Source organism: Cheilinus undulatus, linkage group 10, assembly GCF_018320785.1.
Source record: "Cheilinus undulatus linkage group 10, ASM1832078v1, whole genome shotgun sequence".
Lineage (NCBI taxonomy): Eukaryota > Metazoa > Chordata > Actinopteri > Labriformes > Labridae > Cheilinus > Cheilinus undulatus.
The window spans coordinates 5,376,348-5,398,786 of NC_054874.1; the positions used below are offsets into that span (position 1 = coordinate 5,376,348).

The 22,439-nt window shown below is 40.3% G+C and overlaps 1 protein-coding gene and 1 long non-coding RNA gene across 8 annotated transcripts in view; one reads left to right on the plus strand and one right to left on the minus strand.

The window, feature by feature from the left end:
* Window positions 1-7,092, plus strand: part of diaph2 (diaphanous-related formin 2) — a 728,830-nt gene extending 721,738 nt beyond the window's left edge. For all 7 annotated transcript variants that reach the window (XM_041797008.1, XM_041797014.1, XM_041797011.1 and 4 more), the window contains one exon: window positions 1,078-7,092. In XM_041797008.1, coding sequence (XP_041652942.1) covers window positions 1,078-1,142 — 65 coding nt within the window. In that variant the 3' untranslated portion in view covers window positions 1,143-7,092. The remainder of the gene's footprint in view (window positions 1-1,077) is intronic.
* The window catches only part of LOC121515996, a 318,198-nt gene that overhangs the window by 22,424 nt on the left and 273,335 nt on the right, over window positions 1-22,439 (minus strand). The gene's annotated exons all lie outside the window — the stretch shown is intronic.

Here is a 22,439-nt window from a genome sequence, read left to right on the forward strand (position 1 = left end):
AAAGTTATGCGTTTGTGCAAATTATCTTTACTAAAGGGAAAACTGATTAAAAGAAATGTTGCAAAACTGAATTAAAATTCTATCTTACTTTTATTTTTAATCTAGAACATTTAAGAGCAGATTAGTGCACAATCTAACATTTTATCAATCATACAACAATCATAGGAGTGTCCTTAGAAAACTTTAGTGAGTGTTCTTAAGAGCTGAGCACATTTCTTTTAAGGAGCGGTTGGTGAATGAGGTCTATTAATAAGTCATTTTATTTGTATTCTGTATCAATGACAACCCAAGTTTAAGGCCTTTGCTCACACTTGGTCTGGAAAATGGTGCCATTCTTATTCTCTTTTTAGCCTGTAAAGAGGCATCAGAGTTAACAGTGCTCTAATTCTACATCATATTCTCAGAGGTTTGTCATGTAAATCTTCTAAGATTCTGTGTATCACTACTAAGTGTTTGATTTCTTGTTCAAAACTCTTTTGTACTTGACAGTTGTAATGTTCTGTGCATCAATCAGAACTCCCTTTTTGGAGTTCTGTTGCCGTGTGTTTCGATGTTCTTTCTTTTAGGAGGTTGGTATGATCACATGTTCCCCTTTAGAGTCTATAACTCAAGCAGGTCTTTCAGCCCTTGCTCCTCTCTGTTCTTAATGTACTATACATGCAGTCTTATTATTCTCCCACCTCCTGTTTGTGCGTGCGCCCGCATGTGTGCATTTACTTTGCCTTTTGTGCGTATGCTGAATGCAGTGTGAGAGTGGCTGAGGGGCTCTTGAGTGGAAGCCTGGATCAGGAGCTGAATGGAGTTACTATGACACCAGACACAAGCACCTCAGCTCCAACAGCTTCCTCTGTTTCTCCATCCTCCCCTGCTGCTCGCCTCTCAATCAGCCTGGATTTGCTTCACGTTGTTCCTTCTCTCCTCTCCGTCTCATTCTCACTGCCTTCCTCGGTTTTTTCTTCCATACAGTCTTTCATTTAGTCGAGCTCCTGCGTGCCAGTGTGGATCAATGCAACAACACTTTCTTGTTCTTTCTAAGTCTCACTCTCTGTTTCCTTTTCTCTCTCTGTTTCTGCACAGACAACCGCCGCGCAGTCCTGGAAAGGTCTCGTTCACGCCACAACGCAAATCACCAAGCTCGATGATCGCCCGCGCCTACCAGAAGACGCTAGATAAGTGCCAAAGAGGCCGGCGAAGTGGAGACCAGGAAGATAACTGAAGGAGGGGCATAGCACCCCTCAGTGTGGCATGCACACGCAGAGTACTAACACAAACACACACAGAATCAAGTATGGAGCAAGAATCTACAATACATCACACATTTAATATCCATGCTGTTCCTCTGACGCCTTACATATTTATTCAATTCTGTCATCACTCAAAATCTCCCTGTCCTGTCCTGATGGTTTAAATCATAAAATAGAAAAAAATAAGGCTGCTGCTGTTTGAAAGGTTTTCAACACCTGATTCTTACTAGGCTTCTTTAAAACATACTCACATACGCAGTGAAAATGGACATTCTGCCAAGAAGGACTGCAACATAATGTACGCTCATCACATGCAGCTGCCCTGTGTGTGGAAAATAAGGATTTAACTGAACTCTAACAGAAGAAAATTTTTGTCCTTCCTCTAACCAACTTGTAGATTTTACCAGTAAATGTAAACAGGAATCATTTCACTTCTTCACATATCCCACAAAGCCACAAGAGCTGGCCCCCCTCCTCCTCCCCCCGTCTGTGCCGATTTTTCAGAGCATGTGACTCACGGCCCTCCGAACTGTTATCTCCCTTTTTGACAAGATGTATTTTATTTTTAGTTGCGCAACATCTAACCAAAGCCTGCGGGTGCTGATCTCTGTCCCAAGGTCGCTTTTGCTGTTAACATGAGAGACTGACACATTTCTAAATGCATACAGCTGCCTGGAGGAGCCTATGTGACCTTTGTGACCTTTCTGGTGCTCACGCAGGTTTGTCAGTCAGGGGAAGACTTCATTATTCTGAGGTATTTTATTATTCACCTATCTGAAAATGTCTGTTTCTTAGTCTCTTATAAGACAACAGGAAATTAAGGGAACACTTAATGAAGGCCGCCTCTATAACACATTATAAACATACTGTTAATGCTCCTCTGATGCAGTGTAATCATAGGTTTAAGCCTCATGGTTATTTGTAATACTATGACAGTACTCATGACTCATTCTAACAAAAGTAGGGATAAGGAACTGATAAGATACTGATAATGTGTTATATTATCCCTGTAAGGCATTTTAAAATGACCTATAAAATTGTGTGGCAGCGCCACTTGCTGTTTAAGTTCTTTGCAGATGATGCCACGCAACAGCGGAGAAACCAGTTGGGGGGCAAGTAGTGATTTCTGCATAGAGAAACACTAAAGGCCATTCTGAGTTGTTTACAACTGGTTAGATTTTTTAGCAGTTTGACTTTTTAAAAGTAGATTAAAAACGACAAAAGATGGAGGGAAGGAAACTGGTACTCAAACGAGAGCCAGCTACCCTGGCTCACATAAAGAAGCTGTTAGGTTGAACAGGCTCATCTGTGAATGGCACATCATCACTCGGTCGCTCCTTCGTAGGGTTTATTTGGTTGATAGCACAGCATTTTTTAAAATGGAAAGATTGTTTGTGACAAAATAATGAATCTGTTATATGTTAAAGGGGCTCAGCTGGCCTCTTAGCTCAGGACAAGAAAGACTCCTTAAGACTCTTGTCTCCCTTCATCGAGCCAGATGAGGCTAGATGCTAGTAATTTGTGATATTGATCACCTCCAAGCCAGGTAATTCAATTTAACTATGGAAAAGAAATCACTTTTTTTAGAATTATTATCAATGTATGTAGAGGTTTTCTGATGATAAATACTGTGCAAAGGTCAATGTAGAACATTAAAACTTTTCTCAGTTCCCATTTATTTCTAATGGCTGTCCTGTACTTCCTGACCCCCACTGTAAATTTGGGATTACAGGATTGCAAACAGCATAGTTACAGAGATAACATTAAGATTTCCCCACTTATAATACATTCTAATCATTCTATAACACATTATAATCACTAAGATAATGTTATTATAGATACCTGTAAGTTGTCATTAGATGCTATGGGTAAAGTCATGCAACCCCTGAATTACAATCCATTACAAACTGGATGTAAATCACTTTAAGTAGTCATTGTTTGCTTTAAGTGAAGAGAAAAGATCTGTTGTATAGGACTAGATGTTGCTATCCCTCGATGAATACTTAAGGCACTGATGCAATGCAATAACAACATTAAAAAATGCTGTAACATTTATTTTTAACATGTGTTTCAAACTTTTTGGTGATCAAAATTTTACTCACTTATTGATCCAAGTTACAGACATTTTTCAAGATTATTTTCTTGGCATTTTTGCCTTAGAAAAAGTAAGAGACCAGATGCACAGGATAGCAGGGAGACCAGGACTTGATCCTCCAACCAGTGCATCGCGGACTACGGCCTCTTAAATGGGCGCCAACTCTACCCAATGAGCTAAACCAGCAACCAAGACAGTAAACATTAAAGACTTTATAAAGACACTTTAATAGTTTTAACTTGTTTCCCTTTAAATTAGAGCTTAGAAGTTTTTAAGGATACTTTTTGATAATTAATGTTTGAAAAACTAATTATATAGTGTCTATTTAAGTCATAATAACAATTGGAATTTCATAATGAATTTTAAGTGTGAAAATCTTATTGCACTCTTTTTCTGGATATATTTTGTGCTTTCTTTATGCTTTAATTTTGGAGGGATAGAGTCGTAAACAGGAATGAGAGACATGCAGGAAAGGAGCCATAGGCCGAACTTGAACCCAAAACGCCTGCGTGCATGGGGTGCAACCTAACCACAAGCCACCAGCTGCAACCCAGTCTTAATAACAAATGATTGCCTATGAGGTAGATGCACACTATAATACATTCAAAATGTGTTAATGATACATTTTAGACTTACAGAATGAGTTATGAGCACTGTTATAAAGCATTATAAATAACCAGGAGTGCTTATATCAATGGTTACACAGCATTTTAAGTGTGTTTTAATACATTTTAAGTATAATTATGGTGTATTCCACAGCTAGGCTTCATAGAAAGTGTTACTGGAATTATATTTTGGGGAGAAAATGGTTTTAAGAGAGCTGCTTGATTTTAAGCCCATTGTTGGTGAGAACAAATGAATCCAAATTGTGTTATTTAAAACTCTCTTTAGCAGGATATTTAACCATTTTTATAATTGATGTGACAAAGCCAAGCAGCTTCAAAATCCACTCCTGACATTTAAATGGATAAATTGACAATGTTGAACCAAATGTGCCATCTTTTTGAGGCCACTCGTAGCAACAGGAGATATTTTTGTCATACATATAAAAAAGAAGCTTTTTTGAGGCACTCAAATGCACCGAGGGAATCCGTGTCTCAAACACCAAAAGATGTCAGAACTACAAAAGGTATCAATGACCCTTCCTCTTGTCAGGATCTGTTTATTCTTAACTATAAAGGCTTAACGTTAAATTATACCTAATGAAGCTTTCTAGCAGCTAAACAAACACATGCCTCCTCCATGTTCCACAGAGTTAAACTTTGCTGTAAGCCTCCCTGCACATTTTCTTCACGTGAACTATTTATTCATGTATTCATGCCTGGGGCGGCCCTGTCCCCCCACTGCCCCAAACTGTAAGCAGATGCTACTAAAAACAACCACGGAATCCACATGGAGATCGGGCACGAGCAGAATAATCGAGTACAGGGGGGCACACGAGACAAGATGATTCTTGTCTTAGCAAGCGGGTCTCCAAACGCCCTCTGATTCCCTGGCACTAAAGGCATAAGTGACCCTGTTACCACAACACAAGTAACTTCAGTAATACCACAACTCTGCTTTAGGCTTTTTTTCCTGTTTGCGTGTGATTTTTTTGGGGAGTATTTGTGCGTGTGTGCCAGCTCAGTAATCGGAACAGGAACCCAGGCAAAATAGGATTCAGTGTGCTTGACTCCTGGGCTGAAAGATGGAGATTTTTCATTTAAACAATCTGCCAGTGCAGCTTGTGATGTGTCTGTTTCATGATGCCTCCTCTGCCAGCCGGCATGTTTCTAAAAAACCCAATTTTACACATCATCTCGGCTCAAGGTGCATCCACAATGCTCGGAGATGTCTGCATATTTACGAAGACAATAATTCTCCTCTGAATATAAGGTTGGAGCAGATAGAGAATGAGGTTTCTGCATAAGGGATTCTGCACAGATAGGACTGTTAAAGGCGTGTCGTATGCAGCAGATAGGAGGTGATTTCCCTTCTCCAATCACCTCTACGTGTGCAGTTTGAAGTGTTGGATAACACCTTTTTCCCTCCATTATTCATCATATCTGCTGTCACATTTGGATTCTGCACAAAGCAAAATAATCAAGTCTTATTTTATATTTCCTTTATAATTTGATTTTTTGCCCGTTATAACTAATTTAGCTTTTTCTGCATGTGCCAAGGTTGTTTTTGTGAGAAACACAAAACTCTCATACAAAGAAATCCTTGTTTTTTTTTAATATATTTTATTTTTCAAAGGGAGTACAGGTCTCTTATTATTGTCCAAGTTTGACAAACATTGTACAGACATTTAAAAAAAAGTGTATTTTAGCCATTGTTGATTCAACATTGATCCAACTAAAGCTGTCTTTCAAAGTAGGAGATTTTGATGTGATAACAAAATGATAGTCGTGGTATTTCTTATCAAAAATGCTTTTTAAATGTGTTATAAAATCTGTCATGACGCCATTGTAGAACGGTGTTCGCCATTGTAGAAGTTCATACCATGCAGCTTTTCTGCAACAGCTGTGCAACGAACACTACATTTAAAAAAAAAAAATGCAACCCAAAACTGAAATCAAGGAGAAATCTAAAGGGGTATTTCAGCATTTTTGAAGTGGAGTTGTACAGCAGTAGTAGTTGCATTAGCCTCCAGTGATTTCCTTTGAGAAGGACTCATTGATTGTACCTGCCAGGAAGCAGGAAGCTAGGCTATACAGCGTAACAGATGGGTACAGTTTCTCTGCAGAACTTAGTGACTTTTTGGTAAAAAATGGGCCACAAAACAATGTTGGCTCAAATGTACTATTGAAAACTTTTGAAGCATTACATTTTTTACCCAAGAAGCCTTTGTGTTTTTGTCCCTATATTGCAATGCAAGAGCACGTAACCAGTAGCCAAAGCCAGCACTGCAAAATAGTAACAATAACACTGAGGCTTTCTGGGTAAGAAATAAAATGCTTCAGAAGTTTTCAACAGAGCATACATTTGAGCCAACATTTTATTTTGTCCCATTTTAACCACATTGTTAAAATGCCACATTGTTTTGCAACAATATGACCATTTGTGCCACCTTCTTAGCACTCTTATCCCATTTCTGCCTCTTGGAACCCATTTTGCCACTGATTTACAACAGTGCAACCTTTTTTCTTCCTTTTTGGCTCTCTTATACCATTTTTGCCACTTAACATCCATTTTTTTGCCACTGTTTTGCAAAATTACAACTATTTCTGCTACCTTTGTGGAAACTTCATCACATTTTTGCCACTGTGTTGCAACATTACAACATTTTTGACTGTGTTGGCAATGCATTAGCACGTAACCCGTAGCTAAATTGTGACCCAAAAATAAATAAATAAATAAATAGTAATTTTTCTTCAAAAGTTTTCAATTTTGCATATGTTTGAGCCAGAATTGTTCTGTGGCCTATTTTACCAAAAACTCAAAATTGCCATATTTTCCACTTTGTGCCCATACTGGTTTGCAACAATACGACAATTTCTGCTACCTTTCTGGCACTCTTATCCAATTTTTGCCACTTTACACTCATTTTTTGCCACTGTTTTGCAAAATCATGTCATCAAGACTGTTTGCATTGCAAGAGCACGTAACCAGTAGCCAAAGCCAACGTTGCAAATAGTGACAGGAACACAGAGGCTTTCTGGGTAAAAGAAATAGATAATGCTTCAAAAGTTTTTAATAGTGCATATGTTTGAGCCAGCATTGTTTTGTGGCCCATTTTACCACAAACTCAAAAATTGCCATATTTGCTACTTTGTGCCCTTTTCTGCCACTGTTTTGCAACTATATGGCAATTTTTGCTACCTTTTTGGCTTTCTGAGGCCATTTTTGCCACTTCAAACCCTTTTTCGCTTCCATCTGTAGTCCCCGGCAGGAACACATAACCAGTAGCCAAAGCCATTGTTGCAAAATTGTGACAAAAACACAGAGGCTTTCTGGGTAAAATAAAAATAATAATAATAATAATAATAATAATAATAATAATAATTGCTTCAAAAGTTTTTAATTATGCATATGTTTGAGCCAGCATTGTTTTTTAGCCCATTTTATTTAAGTCAATAATTGCCATATTTGCAACTTTGCACCCATTTTTGCCACTATTTTGCAAAAATACTGCCAATTTTGTCACCTTTTTGGCACTCTTATCCCATTTTTGCCAGTGTTCTGCAAAATTACAACTATTTTTGCCACCTTTGTGACACTTTCATCCAATTTTTGCCACTTTGTGTGCATTTTTTGCCACTGTTTTGCCAAATAACAACCGTTTTTGCTACCTTTTTGGCACTCATCGCACCTTCCATCTTTGGCACTCATTCTGGCAACATTACAACTTCACTAATGTGTCTGCAGTGCAATAGAACCTAACTTGAAGCTAAAGCCAGCATTGCAAAATAGGGACAAAAACACAGAGGCTTCTGGGTAAAGAATTGAATGCTTCAGAAGTTTTCAGTAGTGCATACATTTGAGCTAACATTGTTTGTGGCCCATTTAACCAAAAACTCATTCCGTGGCAAACCTGTACCCATCTGTTACTCTGTACAGCCTAGCTTCCTAGCCAGAACAAGCAGTGAGTCCTACTTAAAGGGGCAATGCTCATTGAAATCATTGGAGGCTAATGACACTACTACTGCAACGTACCTCATACAACTCAACTTAAAAACACTGAAACATCCCTTAAAGCCATTCGAAAGAAGGAATGGTGTGAATGCAGTGGCTAAAAACATGCAATTTCAAAATTTTTTTTTAGATGAAAGCAGCTCCAGTGCTGCCTTTTCTTCAGATCCAAGAGAAACTTCTACAATGACAACATTCCTCATCATCCCTGTAAGTGATTGTTGTATTTCCTCCCATTCCATCTTTAGGATAATCAAAATGGAGTGTTTTTTTTACTAGAAAATAGCAGTAGAGTCTTGTGTCAAAGAGCCTGAGAGAAAAACAGGCCTGGTTTGTTCAGGTTGCTCATCCATTCGTCTTTTAGCTTGTAACTAACAAACCTGAAACCACGATATGACTAGTGCTCATGGTAATTGTAAGAGCGAGGAGGCAGGGGTATGAGAGATGTGTCAAAAACTGTCAAAGGTGCCATTTTTTGGTGGTGATTGTCAGCGAGGAAAAAGTTTGAAACTTACACTTACTGACTGTGCACTTTACCTCACCAGATATTCTGCTCAGGCAGAGGAAGAGTTGTTGGAGATATTTGAACACGACTTTGCCGCTAACAGAGTGAACTATTTGCAAAGTATTGCTTTCGGTAAATAGTTCCAGCTGCCACATATCCAGTCCTCCCCGACTTTGTTAGTGCGTACTATTGATTTGTGGAAAACCGATTGCGGCTGAATCAACAAGCAAACGCTCATAACTGTTGACAAACCCTGTCCGACCATGATGTGTAAGCTGCCATATCCCTGCCCACCCTCCTTGTTGTCATTGAGTATGTTTTATTGTCTTAAAAAACATTTATATTTGTAACATTTTAAGTTTATTTGTATCCTGAAGAACATGAAAAAACAAAATGGTTATGCACACTGTCCTTCCATAGAATATGTAATGGAATATGATACTAAACAATAACCACTTTGTTATATAAACTGATTTCTGAAAGATACTCTTTGTCATGTCTTTTTTTCCCCCACTTTGCTCTGAGTCAGGGCAGAAGAAACCTGCCCCATGTTGACTTATGGACAGGAATTACAGAGAGCTCTGGATGTTAGCACATGATGAATGGGACAGCTCCTACCTATAAAGGCAACATATTTGGACCTCAGTGTCCCCACTACTTTATCTTGTACAGTGTCAAAGGCAAAGTGATAATGCTGTCATGTCCAAACGGCAGCTTAGGGAAATTACCACAGAGTCGAAAATACAGAATCCAGAGAAACAGCCCTTTTTAATCTTACTTCAGACATATGAATCAACAATGGGAACACAAATTTCCTCTAACCTGAGGTGGATGTCAAGGAGAGCCAGGGTAGTAGTGGGGAAACATTTCCTCTGGGTTTCACATCTTAAAGACAGTCAACACACAAGTATTGTGTCTGAGTATGAAACAACAGTTCTGATTTTAACAGAATCAATTAGAGAGCATAATTTATTCACTTTATTCTATTAAACATGTTTACATCAGATGCAGGGGTGGCCGGTATACATGGGCTATGCTGGTCCTTTTTTCACAAAAAAAGATGAGAAAAAAGCTTTCAATGGGCTTTTTAAATTATGGAGGAATCAAACTTATAATAAAAGTTACAAAGACAGGCAGGTCTAGACATGCTCTCTGTTAAATCATTTTTAACATTAGAACTGCCGTGGATCTCTATATACCTAAAACAGCAAACGGGTCAAGTTTACCTTTTATTAAAGTGCCTTGATTTTCATAAATAGCACTGATAAAGGACTGTTAATTAACCACTGACACTGGACAGCTTACTAACCACAGATAGCGAACTAGTTAAAAAATATATTGATAGTGTTCACTCAAGATTCTGCGAGGCAGGGCTAACGTGAATGTGTTATGGATCAGTCGGAGGTGTAATTTCAGGGACTTGATTGGCCCGGAGAAGCCGAATGTCTGAGGAAAGAGAAGACATCATGGTAAATCTCTCAGTGGAGTCAAGTCCTTTTTATTTGAAACAGCTGCAGCCATGCACGTATCGCATCAACACTCACATGGATGTGTCGTGCTGCCTGCTGCCTGTCTCAATCTGGGCGTAATATCACTTTAAAGATTAAAGCTACATTTACACTGCAGCTAAAAGGGCCCAAATCTGATTTCTCTTGTTCATATGTGACTTTTATCTGATTTTTTTCTGACAGTGTGAACAGCACAAGTCACATTGCATCTGATCTTTTCCTATCAGATTCAGGCTACTTTCATATGTGGTGCAAAATCAGAATTGTATCTGATGAACAGCTAAACAAAATAATCAGATCTGAGCAGAAGTTCTGAATTGAGCATTAAGGCCTGTTGTGTGAACGTAGCCTAAAACAACAACAAATCTTTAGATTGTAAGGGGACAAAACGCATGCCATGTTCAAAAGAGGAGGGATTTTTTTCCCTCTGTCTGCCTGAAAACATCTCTACCTAAGGCAACAACCTGGTCAGGTTTGTGCTTTGAAAAAATCAACCATCGTTCGTAAGAATATCAGCTGTAATTTTGCACAGAGAAATAGTGCTGCTGGTGTGAAAGCTTGCATCTACACTCCACATCAGACAAAAAAAGTCATGCAAATTATTTGCACAAATATATAAACGGGTTAGTGCTAACATCATAAATGAATTATATTATATTAAGAGTTGTTGCTATGGAAGCAATGCATAGTCTCTCCAGTTGCAGCGCTGCAAACTGACACACAAAGCGGCCTGCTCAAGCAGATGCAAGCTTCAACTCATCTCATCTAGAGTTTCAAATAAAGTAAATCATTTCTTAAGTTCAATTCATTGCAGTGCTACTTCTTTTAGCAGTATATGGTAATATTCACAATGTGTTAGCATCATGTTAGCAAACATAAATGTACATCCTGTTCTATTTGTGAGAAGCTGCACCCTCCTAGAGAATAATACACCAGCCACCACTGCCCTGCACATCAATCTGAGAGCATCAACTCTCCCTGCTTCCTAACCGACGTGTGCCTCCCCTGCCTGGCTGTGTGAGTCCCAGGAGTGAGGTTCAAATGGCAGGGCAGAGCTGTTCCTGTCCTAGCCCCTTAGCGTTACACCCCCCTCCCCTCTCTACACCTCCCTTTAAACATGCTCAAATCCAATAGCGTGCTCTCCCTGCATGTGCCATGTCCCACTTCTCTGCTGCAGCATGACATCATAAAATAAAGGCTGACATGAGGAAGTAACCCTGTGGCCACAAGGGCCTCTCACTCTCCCTCTCTCCCTCTCTCTCTCTGTCTCTCTCAAACACACAAACACTCACAGCTCCTCTCTACAATCTTGGGACTGATCTTCTCCGAGTCTCTCCTCCTCCCTGTGTGCAGCCAGACAGATGGAGATTCATCTCTCAACAAGCTGTGATCTGTGTTTAGAGATGTGTGCTGCAGAACACAACTCTAATTAGGTTTATTGTTGATCTTGGGAGGTTAATTTGTACTTGGCTGCAAGTAAACATGCTGAAGAGGCCAACCTAGTTCCTTATGAGACACCGGCATTACAGCAAGGAAGAAAGAAGAGCAGCGGTTTTTATCTTCTTGACTTTTCAGGTGATTCAGAAAGATTACACCGCCAGCGCTATATTTGTCTGCTCGGGTTTAATTGCGCTTTGTACCGAGGGTGAGAGATCTGTCTTGGTTGGGATACAGGAACGAGGGATGAGCTACAGTGTGTTTGTCTAATGAGCTTACAGGAACAGTTGTGTATGTGCCTGGCGTTACTTATATATTTATTTTATCTCGTTTTTTTATTTTTAAAACCTCCAGGTAAGTAGCCCTGTCAGAGTCTGAGAGATGATCCAGGCCCACACAGGTTCCTTATTCCCTCCCTACTTTTTTTCCTTCATGTGGTGTTTCTAATGCTCTCAGTGACAGAACAGTCGTCAGCGGGGGTGAAACATAATTATCTTTCATTTTGCATTTCCTCCTTCTTGAGCAGCCGTAAACATTATGGAGATGAGACAAAGCAGACAATGGTTCCCTCCTTACCTGTGCTATTTCTGTCTGAAGAGGATTCTTATCCAGGCTGCTCTTTGCACTTAAAACTCAGAGTTTGATAAATTACATGCAAGTGTCCTGACAAATATGTGTTAAAGGAGTTTCCTGTCTTATATTCTGGAGGCACTGCAACACTGCACCAGTCAGTTTTTACAAGAAGAGCCCGGTATTTTCTTCATCAACGCATCCATGAGAAAAACGAAGCTCACAATGTTAGTGCTGCTGAGCAAGTTGACACTTTAAAGGAACTCAACAAGCTTAGAATTAACTAGTTCATGCTCATGGCTCATAATTTTAAACAAGGAAGTAAGCGGATGGTAACGTTGGCCAGATTCCGTACAAGGCCGCCCATAAGGGGGGGTTAAGAGAGAGCTCTCTGGGGCCCCATGGAGGTCAGCAAACTTATGGTTCTCTGTTAAGCTGTGATATCCATATTTCATTCTTAATCTGAATAGCAACCAATCTTATTAGAGCTACAAAAAAATGTTATTCATTTATGCTGTAGTACAAATATCACCTTTCTAAAAGTGAGAACCCCTTTTTCTCTAAACAGAATTACCTTTGTATTTGTGATGTTTATGATGCAGATGGGAACATTGACTAAATGGTTTGGAAAGTAATATAGGACTTCATAGCTAAGCCAAACATCCAGAAAATAGACCAGAGGCAAGAATATGAAGCCAAAAAGCAGGGGCAGCTCTAATGAAATAAATTACCGATGTAAAAGAAGCTTAATAGGCAAGAAAAGGCAAAAGAATGGTTAAAACTGGCAAAAAGAAAAGGGAAGCTTGGAGTGAATGTGACAAAAGCAGCAAAAATGGGTTGAAATGGTAAAAAAAATGGGTGGAATGCAGCAAAATGGGATACAAGTGGCAAAAAGAAGTGGCAAAAACAGGGAGGAAAACAGCAAAATGAGATTTAAAGTTGCCATATGTGGCCCAACTGTGGAATAAATGCACCCATTTAAGACACAAAAATTGGTGTAAAGAAGAAAAAAGTTACATAAAAGGGTGAAAATCAGTAAATATGGGTTGAAATTGGCAAAACCACCCTGAACAACATGAAATGAGTTTGTTTTTATCAGTTCACACAATACTTGTTTTTTTTAATCAGCTGCTGCGTTTAATATCCCCCCAATTATGACTGTGTTTTTGATTTTAAATGTGATTTTAAATGTGTGTTCTTATGTGTTGTTTGAGCCTTGTCAAAGAAGAATTTCTTCTTCTCAGACAGACAATGAAGTTTATCTATTCACCTAAAGGGGCTGGCTACCCATGGCAAAAAGTAGCAAAAATTAAATATTAAATATTGTAAAAAAAATTCAAACAGCAGCAAAAGTTGGAGAAGAGTGCCAAAAAGAGGTGGCAAAATGGGCAAATGTGGCATAAACTGTCTTAAAGTTGCAAAAACAGGATGGAAAACAGAACAAATGGATTTAGAGTGTACAAATGGTGGCCAAAAGGGCATACAGAGGCAAAAATTGGTTAAAGAGGAAAGAAAGCTGTATATAAGAATGAAAAACAGCAAAAATGGGCAAAAAAGTGGCAAAACTGACAGGAAAAAAGTGGCAAAAATGACCCAAAAACAGCAAATAAGGGTTATAACCGACTAAAGGAACTAACAAGCATGGGCCAAAAGTAGCAATAAATTGGTTAAAAATGTTAAAAATGGGTTAAAACAGCAAAAATTGGATATAAGTGTCAAAAAGAAGTGGCATCAAAAATGGCAAAAACAGGATGAGCAAAAATGGACTTAAGGATGGCCAAACTGTGGCATAAATGCACTCATTTATGACACAAAAATTGGTATAAAGAAGAAAAAAGTTACATAAACTTAAAGGCTTGGCAAAACAGGGTGGAAAACAGCAAAAATGGGTTTGAACTGGTGCAAAGGTATGCCAGTGATGGCCAGTGATGACATAAGTGAGCGTGAAGAGGCAAAAATAAGTAAATATGGGACAACTATGCCTATAAGAGTGAAAAACAGCAAATATGGGTAAATCTGGCAAATAAAGTGGCAAAAGTTTTCAGTAATCACTGGTGGGGTTTAGTGCTTCTATAAACTGATGACTACAACAGCTGCTGGAGGGGCGATTAGCTCAGATGTAGATTTACTACAGCATAAGTTTGATCAGAACTCACATTTTTTCATCAAAACAAGAGCAAACAGCTCTGAAAGCTTTTCTTGGTGGAGAAGTTGTCTGCACTTCTCCTGACCAGCCTCAGCATGAGAATTATCCTCAGTCAGCCACCACCATGACTGAGGTTTGGTTTCTGTTGAAGCTCCTGTGATGAAGTTTCATTTCGTTGGCAGTGATTCGGGCGTTCCTGTGCACACAGTGGTTCCTTTTATCTCCTCGCTGGTCATGTGTAAGTAGTGTTTACTGATTAACGTGTGAGTCACTGTGCGTCTCTGTTAATCACTTCGTGTGACGCTGATCTGGCGACAGTGCTAACAGGCCTTAAAAATAACTACATAGAATTGATCACTCTCATCCCGGCAATCTTGTTTGCTTTTGTCGGTAATAAGAGAGAGATATGATTAACTTTACTTTGTTTCATAAGCCGCTGAACTCCTCACAGGAGCTCTGAAGTACTGTACTTTATTGCTCATTGGCCTCTGACTAAGACAGCGAACGTTGTAAACATGACCTTCTAACTCCAGTCTTTTACCATTGTCATGATGAGTTCTTCAGATTGCTCTTGTAGCGCTTAGGTCACTTGTGTACGTATGAATGTGCAGTCTTTCAGATCTGCTGGCATTGCTGTAGGCGACGGTACAGTCTTATCAGCTCTCAGAGAAAAACAGCAATGACTAAATATATTTTCATAATTTTTTCCTTATGCTATCATATTTTATTCCAAATTTAATGTCCCAAAAATATCACCAACCCCCAAACAATGTTGGAGTATTTTTAATTACTCATTTTGTTTGGCAAACAATTCAAAACTAAATAATTCAATGACAGTGAAAGCTGAAAGGCTCAGCAGATGTTTAGTGTCTTTATAAGATTATTTAATTGTGGTGAAATAATTAGTTATTCAGAACCAGAAAGAACCGGAATCTATGCCTTCCTCTACGCCTGGGCCATATTTACAGGACAATAATTTCATCCAAAAATACCAACCTTTGTTGCCTGTTAGGTTTTGGTTTAAACAACAGCACCTTCTTGGGTGCCTGCAAACAGAAAGTTTTTAAAGTTAGTTCTGAATTGCAAACTTTTGAAAGCACCTCCATTTACATTGTCATGTAAAGTGCTAATTCAGAGTTCTCTCTGAAAATGGACTTCTGACTTGCACACACGTAAAGATTTTTAATCATCTAAATGGGTTATTTTAGTCATTTGGTAAGTGGGTTGTGTAAGCAGGGGCGGATCTACAGGGGTGACATGGTGTGGCAACTGCCCCTGTGTGTAAGGTCATTTTGATAGCACTAGCCCCGGTAATTTCTGTCAAAGCCTGCAGACTAAAACTGTTGATCAGGAGATGACAACACGCTGAGAGGGAAAAAAACCTAGCCCAAAGTCGGTTTATTTTAATATAGACATTACTAATGCCTACAGGGGGCTGGCTGGCTGCAGATTTCAGACTACTGACAGACGACACCTCTGTCAGAACAGGAGGGACATAATTTTCTGGTAACGTTTAAGTAATTTTTTTATAGACTAACTTTATCCATGAATAAAGTCAGGCAATTACATCCATGAAAAAAACACATTACAATCATTGCAGACTAAGAACCATTTCATAAATAAAACAGTAAAAAGGTCAAAGGTTAATCTGGGGTTAAATTATGTACAGACCTGTTGTTAGAAGTTGTTATGCAAATGCTGGCTTGTTTTAACTTCAACAGATTTCACTAAAGCTAAAATAGCTTCGCTAAATTTGTAGGTAACATTGCCATGCAAGCCAATGTAGCTACGTTAGCTTCAGCTAAGGCTAATAGAGCTAAAGCAAGCCACCGTTCCGTAACTATTTCTAAAACAGGTGTAGCTTCAGCAAACACAGCACAGTCTGGCAGAGCTAATGTAGCTTTGTTTCTTTTACCTACATTGCCAACATAGCTAATGTAGCCTGTTAGCTTTATATTTAGCAAATAGCTAACGTATGTAATGTAGCCTTGTTTTTTTTTGTTTTAGCTATGCTACACAACTTATGAAGCCTGTTAGCTCTAGATTTAGCAACAAAGCTATGTTATCTAAATAGCTAATGTAGCTTTGTTTGCTCTAGCCTTCTATTCCTCTAGCCAGCATAGCGTTGTTTGCTTTATTTTAACTACATTATCTTCATAGTTAATTCAACCTGTCAGCTGAACTGAAACTGAAAAGCGATCTTGTACACAGTAGATCTTTCTGTGTAAGACAGCCTCAGAATCAGCTGTATGAATGTCTCCAACTGTCTGACTTTGACATTTGTCACTCCTCTCTTTTTACAGACTTCCTCCCTGGACATTCAAACCAATGATCAGCTCTCTTTATCTTGGTTCATCTTCTTTACCCTAGAGTCACTGGGAGTCACTTGTCACCACGTCTGTCCTGCCTTTCCAGCCTGAGTGTTACTTCTTACAGATCAATACAGCCTTTTTTTTTACAACATGAAGTTTTAAAATGACCCCGACAGCAGATGTGTCTTCTGTGCCACGATGCTTCAAGTGTTGGCTGGTCACACAATGTCCAATAATGCAGTGTGACACTGAGCGATGGTGCTATTAACCTAACTTGTGAAATTTAATACTGACAGATTCCTGCAAAGAGTTTGTGCTCCTTTCTATCGCTCAGATAAATATCCTGCAAGGTTACTATTGATCACTGCCGGAGCTGCTGCATTCAGCGTGGCATTTCCATGATCACAGTTCATTGCTCCTTCTTATACCTCCTTTTCCTCCATGCCGCCTCACCCACGCACACACATTTTGCAGGAGACGCAGCTCCCAGCAGGGAGAGGGTCAGCTCAGAGGAGACTTCAAACCTGTCAGAAAAAATTCACATCTAGCCCCTCATGCCTCCCTTCACCATCCCACTACCCCACCCCACCCCGTCTCCCACGTCTCTCTGGCACCCATCACTCCTCTTTTCCTCCCCTACCCTCCTCCTCCCTTTGCCATTTGATTCAGATCACTGAGTTAGCTTACGTCTCCCTTTGTCTGCGGCTCCATTTTGGCTGGCAGATGGACAGGAGGAGAGGAGATGGACTCCCATTGAAAGGAGTGTATAAATGGTTGTGTGCGTTCGAAATGGAAGAAAAGAAAGGAAGGATGGAGGAGAGAACTTTTCAGAGAGGTAAAAATGTCAAACAGCAATGAAGTGAGGAGACTTTTATCTGTCAAACCTGTGTGAGGTCTTGCCTTTCAGGCTCCTGAGTGACAAGGCTGCAGTTAAAAGCGAGCCACGATGCCAAAGCGATGGTGACAGAATAAGTTTACCTCTCATTCAGATAGCTTGTCATACAGTATCAGCCTTATCGGTGCGCGCCCTATTTTACCACAGCAGATGCAGAAATCAAAGGGCCTTATTTTGGATCTTTTTGAGCAGTCAAAAATTAATCATCCAGAAAAAGTCTGAGGCCAAAAAACTTTAAAAATAGTCAACTTTTGCAGGATTAGTAATCAAAAATGCTTGCTCTTTCCTGGTCACATGATCTTTTGTGTTCTTACAATATGGCCAAAAAGTGGTTGCAAATGGCTGACTCACTGCATACTCACTGACATGCCCTACATTGCTCCTTTACTAAGCTCATGCTCTTAGCCCCTGGCGATGCCTCTACACACAACACAGATGCAGGCCTAAGAATAGAGGAGAGATTGATGGATGTAGAAAGGGAGGAAGGGAGCTCGGTAATTGCCCTTCTGGATGTGGAAGCCCGAATAAAAAGTTTTTCCTTTTTTATATATAAAAAGCCTTTCTTAGGATCATTTCACTCAAAAGTACATAAAAGCTCTTTCAAAGTTTCCCTGTGTTCTTTGCCCTCGACTGAAATAGTCCCTGCGGAGAATGCAGAAACACACAAACACTCACGCTCTCTCTCCTGAAAGACGAGGATAAAAGGGTTGACCCCGCCAATACAAACTTGCATGCATGCACGCAGATACACACGGCAGCAGCACAAACAGTCATAAAAAATAGAGGGCATTCCATTCAGGCCTCCTAACAGATTTTTTCTGTCTCAGCTCGGCATAACCTGAGATTATTAATAATGCTCTAGTTGAAACATAACAAGTCATTTTTGCTCTGAAAGGTTTAAAGTGTGCAAGCAGGCAAACAAAGTCGACTTTTCATGTGTGGAGCGCCCAGCAGCAAATAATGACCTGGGAGGTGGAGGAGCAGCCATCAGAGATAAAGGCGAGAGGGGAAACGCATGATTTCACTCAGAAGGGACTTTTGTCACTCAGCTGTGGAGGAGTGGGAGGAGAGAGAGAGGGCATGAAGAAGAGGATGGTGTAACTTGCAGACAAACCTGCAGCATGATGTTAAACACTAAACTGTCCTGTCACTGTGGAGCAAGATCAACCAGCTGACAACTACGATTATAAAATTGCATTTCTTAACAGTGCTCATATTTTTAAGACTTTTTTTTTTAAATACAATCATTACAAGGTGTACTGTCTGCCATTTAATGCACACAAAATCCTTTTCAGTCAGGAACACTATCGTCCTACATTTTACTGTTTTATCGCCGTAGAACACTCTGCTCTTAAGATGCTCCCTGGGGTAGTCAAGCAGCATGCTTTGCTGGCTTTCCAGGAGTACATGGCTAAAAACCCCCACATGGATAAATACATATATGGCAATGCATACTGAATACAATCAAAGTAAACTTAAAACAAAAAGTAAGGCAATTTGTGTTTGGTACATTATTTCTTTGTTGTAACAATGCTTCTTGGTAATAAATCTTATACTGTTGGAAAGCCTGTTTATTACCCTTTAAAATGATGCCACATTTGTAAGGATCATGCATTTGTGGGATGAGCAGCAGAGCTGAGTATGTGGGTTGCGCCAATGAAATAATGTACCAAACACAAATTGGCTTACTTTTTGTTTTAAGTTTAGTTCAAAAGTAATGAATCAATAGCATGAATCTCAATACAAGGGTCATCTGATCATTTCTGGGCATATGTCTACAGTGTCCTGGGTGATCTAAAGCTGAACTTCATTAATGGGCGTGAAAATATTCAGTGCATTCAGTTTTGTTATGTTGCAACTTGATGGTACAGTAAATATATTCTTATCAATCTACTCTCATTGCCTCATCATGACCAGTAAAAACAGAATTTAGATTTTTTTTTGCAAATTCATTTAAAGAAAAAAAAATGAAATTTCATATTGGCTGTAGCTAAACCCTTTGCAGAAACACTTGAAATTTAGCTTAGGTGCCTCCCATTTCTCTTAATTGTTGCTGAGATGTTTCTACACCTTGATTGGAGTCCACCTGTGGTAAATTAAACTGATTGGACATGATTTGGAAAGGCACACACAAAGTCTCAATGTATATCAGAGCAAAAGCCAAACCATGAGGTCAAAGAAACTGCCTGCAGAGCTCAGAGACGGGATCGTTGCAGGGCACAGATCTGAAGTAGGCAACACAAACATTTCTGTTGCACTGAAGGTTCCCAAGAGCACAGGGGCCTCCAGAATTCTCATTGGAGAGAAGTTTGGCACAATCAGGACTCTTCTAAGAGCTGGTCGCCCAGCCAAAGTGAGCAATCGGGGGAGAAGGGCCTTAGTAAGGAGCAAGAACCTGATGGTCACACTGACTGAGCTCCAGAGATCCTGTGTGGAGATGGGACAAAGTTCCAGAAGGACAACCATCACTGCAGCCCTCCACCAATCCAGGCTTTAGTAGCTAAACGGAAGCCTCTTCTTAGTGTAAAACACATAAAAGCCGGCGTTGAGTTTGCAAAAAAGCACCTGAAAGACTCTAAGACTGTGAGAAACCAGATTATCTGGTCTCATGAACCCAAGATTTAACAGTCTGGCCTCAGCTGAAAACTTTACGTCCAGATGAAACCACATGCTGCTCATCACTTGCCCAATACCATCCCAACAGTTAAGCATGGTGGCAGCATCATGCTGTGGGGGTGTTTTTCAGCAGAAGGGACTGGGAGAAAGCTGAATGGAGCAGAGATATTCTCAATGAAAACCTGTCCAACCTTTCAACATGACAACTACCCTAAGCATACATCCAAGACAACACAAGAGTTGCTCTGGGGCAACTCTGGAATGTCCTGGAAATGGCTGTCCACTGACGGTCCCCATCCAACTTGACTGAGCTTGAGAGAATTTGCAAAGAAGAATGGCAGAAAATCTCCCAGTTCAGGTGTGCAATGCTTGGGTCATATTCAAATGCGTCTGAGTAAAGGGTGTGAAAGATATCTGTACTTTTCTCCATTCAGTTTTCTCTCAACCCTAACCAGTCTGTCAGTCCCCGCTGCTGAAAAGCACCCCCACAACATGATGCTGCCACCACCATGCTTCACTGTTGGGATGGTTTTGAGCAGTTCATTGGTGGTGCCTGGTTTCCTCAGGACATAACATTTAGAATCGAGGCCAAACAGTTGAATTTTTGATTTCATCAGACAAGAGAATCTTGTTTCAGAGAGTCATTCAGGTGCTTGTTTGCAAACTCCAAGTGGGCTTTCATGTGATTTGCAGTGAGGAGAGGCTTACATCTAGCCTCTCTGCCATAAACCCAGACTGGTGGAGGGCTTCTGTGATGGTTGTCCTTCTGGAACTTTGGCCCATCTTCACACAAGATCTCTGAAGTGTTTTGTATTGAAGGATTGAATGAAACACATGTAGAAGCACAAGCTCTGCTCTCTGTGCTTGCACATGCATTCTCGAAAGTGATTGGTCATACCTGCTTCTTATATAATATTGTTTTTAAACACCTGCTGGTAATACTGTAACTGTAGTATCTAATCTAATACAATGTCCTATGAATTTTTAGATGCAAATCAACCACTCAAATAACTTTTTTAGGGATACTTATGAATATATCATGAGTATAACTGCAGCCAATGTTAAGAACAACATCTGCTATAAAACTGGAAAAAACAGATTAAATGAAAAAACAAGAAACTGTCCAACCACTTTCTTTAACCATTCAAGTCTCAGCTGACAAAAGTGGTGGGAGCAGCTCATGTCCTCTGAGTCAACCAGAGGAAGTTTCTCAATGAGCTCGGGCATCCATGTTGACTCACTCACTGAGTGACAACTATGTATGAGTCATGTTTGAGCCTCCTCCGTGACCAGATATGCACCCAGTACATCAGCACATAGGTGAGACAATGTATGACGCCATTACTCCCCCTCCCCCTCACTCCTGCTGTGGCAGCTGGCTGCCTGCACGTGTCCGTTCACCTGCCCAGCGCTGACAGTGTGATCATACTCCCCCCATGATGTGTCCTTCTGAGGAGTGGAGGGAGTATCACAAGGTGACTGTTGATATTAGGATGTAGCATTTGCTACGCTGGGGTGCCTCCCTCATTGGTATTTCATGTAGAGCGCCGTCGCATTCGTCACGTTTCATAAACTTCCTTATTATTCACTGGCGGGGAGTAATTCTGTTCTGCCGCTCGCAGTCGTGAAAGAGAGATAGCAGCGGAGAGGGAGGGATGACACTCTGAAATCCTTCTAATAATCACTCTCTCTCCTCCTCGTACATGAACTTGTTTATCAGGAGAGCAGGTGGTTGAGTACCACTCTCACACACACGCTCACCTCGGCGAATCCTACGGGTGATCATCTGTGAATCCCCACCCAGTTGCAGCACCTCCGTGTTGGGTCTTTGGATAATCAGCAGGCTTTCTGGAGCTTAGGCAAAGAGAGTTGTCAGAGGAGTGACACGTACAGTCACGCCTAAGGGAGACGTGGACTTGTGGAGGAAAGTAATTCATCAGTGAGTCCATGGAGCAGGAAGTCTCCCCCAGGTCTCATCGTGCTCCGAGGGCCACAAGGAGCCCAGGATCTTGCTCCCGTCGATGCTTATGGCACCGATGAATTGCCTAAGTGCACACCATATGCAGCAGGCAGCTCTTTGAAGAAATACACGCTCTGACTGCATCCTTGTATATCTTTGTTTAGTTGCCGAACGTGCCCATAAAGTCCAGCATAGCAGCAAGGCTTTACCGCCAAGCAGGTGGCCATGTTGTACTCGGCCAGGACGCATAAAAAACAGCAGCTGCCTGGCCATAAAACACATTTATACCATGATGTCCATGCCCATCCCTAAAGCGTGCTTCAGGCTGCAAGGCCAAAAAGAAAAAAAAAAACAAAAAACAAGTGGAGGCTGGTGTATCAGATAAAGTCGAGTCAAGTCAGGGGGAAAACCTGAAACTTTGACCTTTGCAAGAGAAAAATATCTAGTTCAAAGATCTTTAAACTCCTGCAGATTCATTTTGTTTTTATAAAACCTGATCTTAACATTTTTACATTTTCTGATCTTAACATGCAGTTT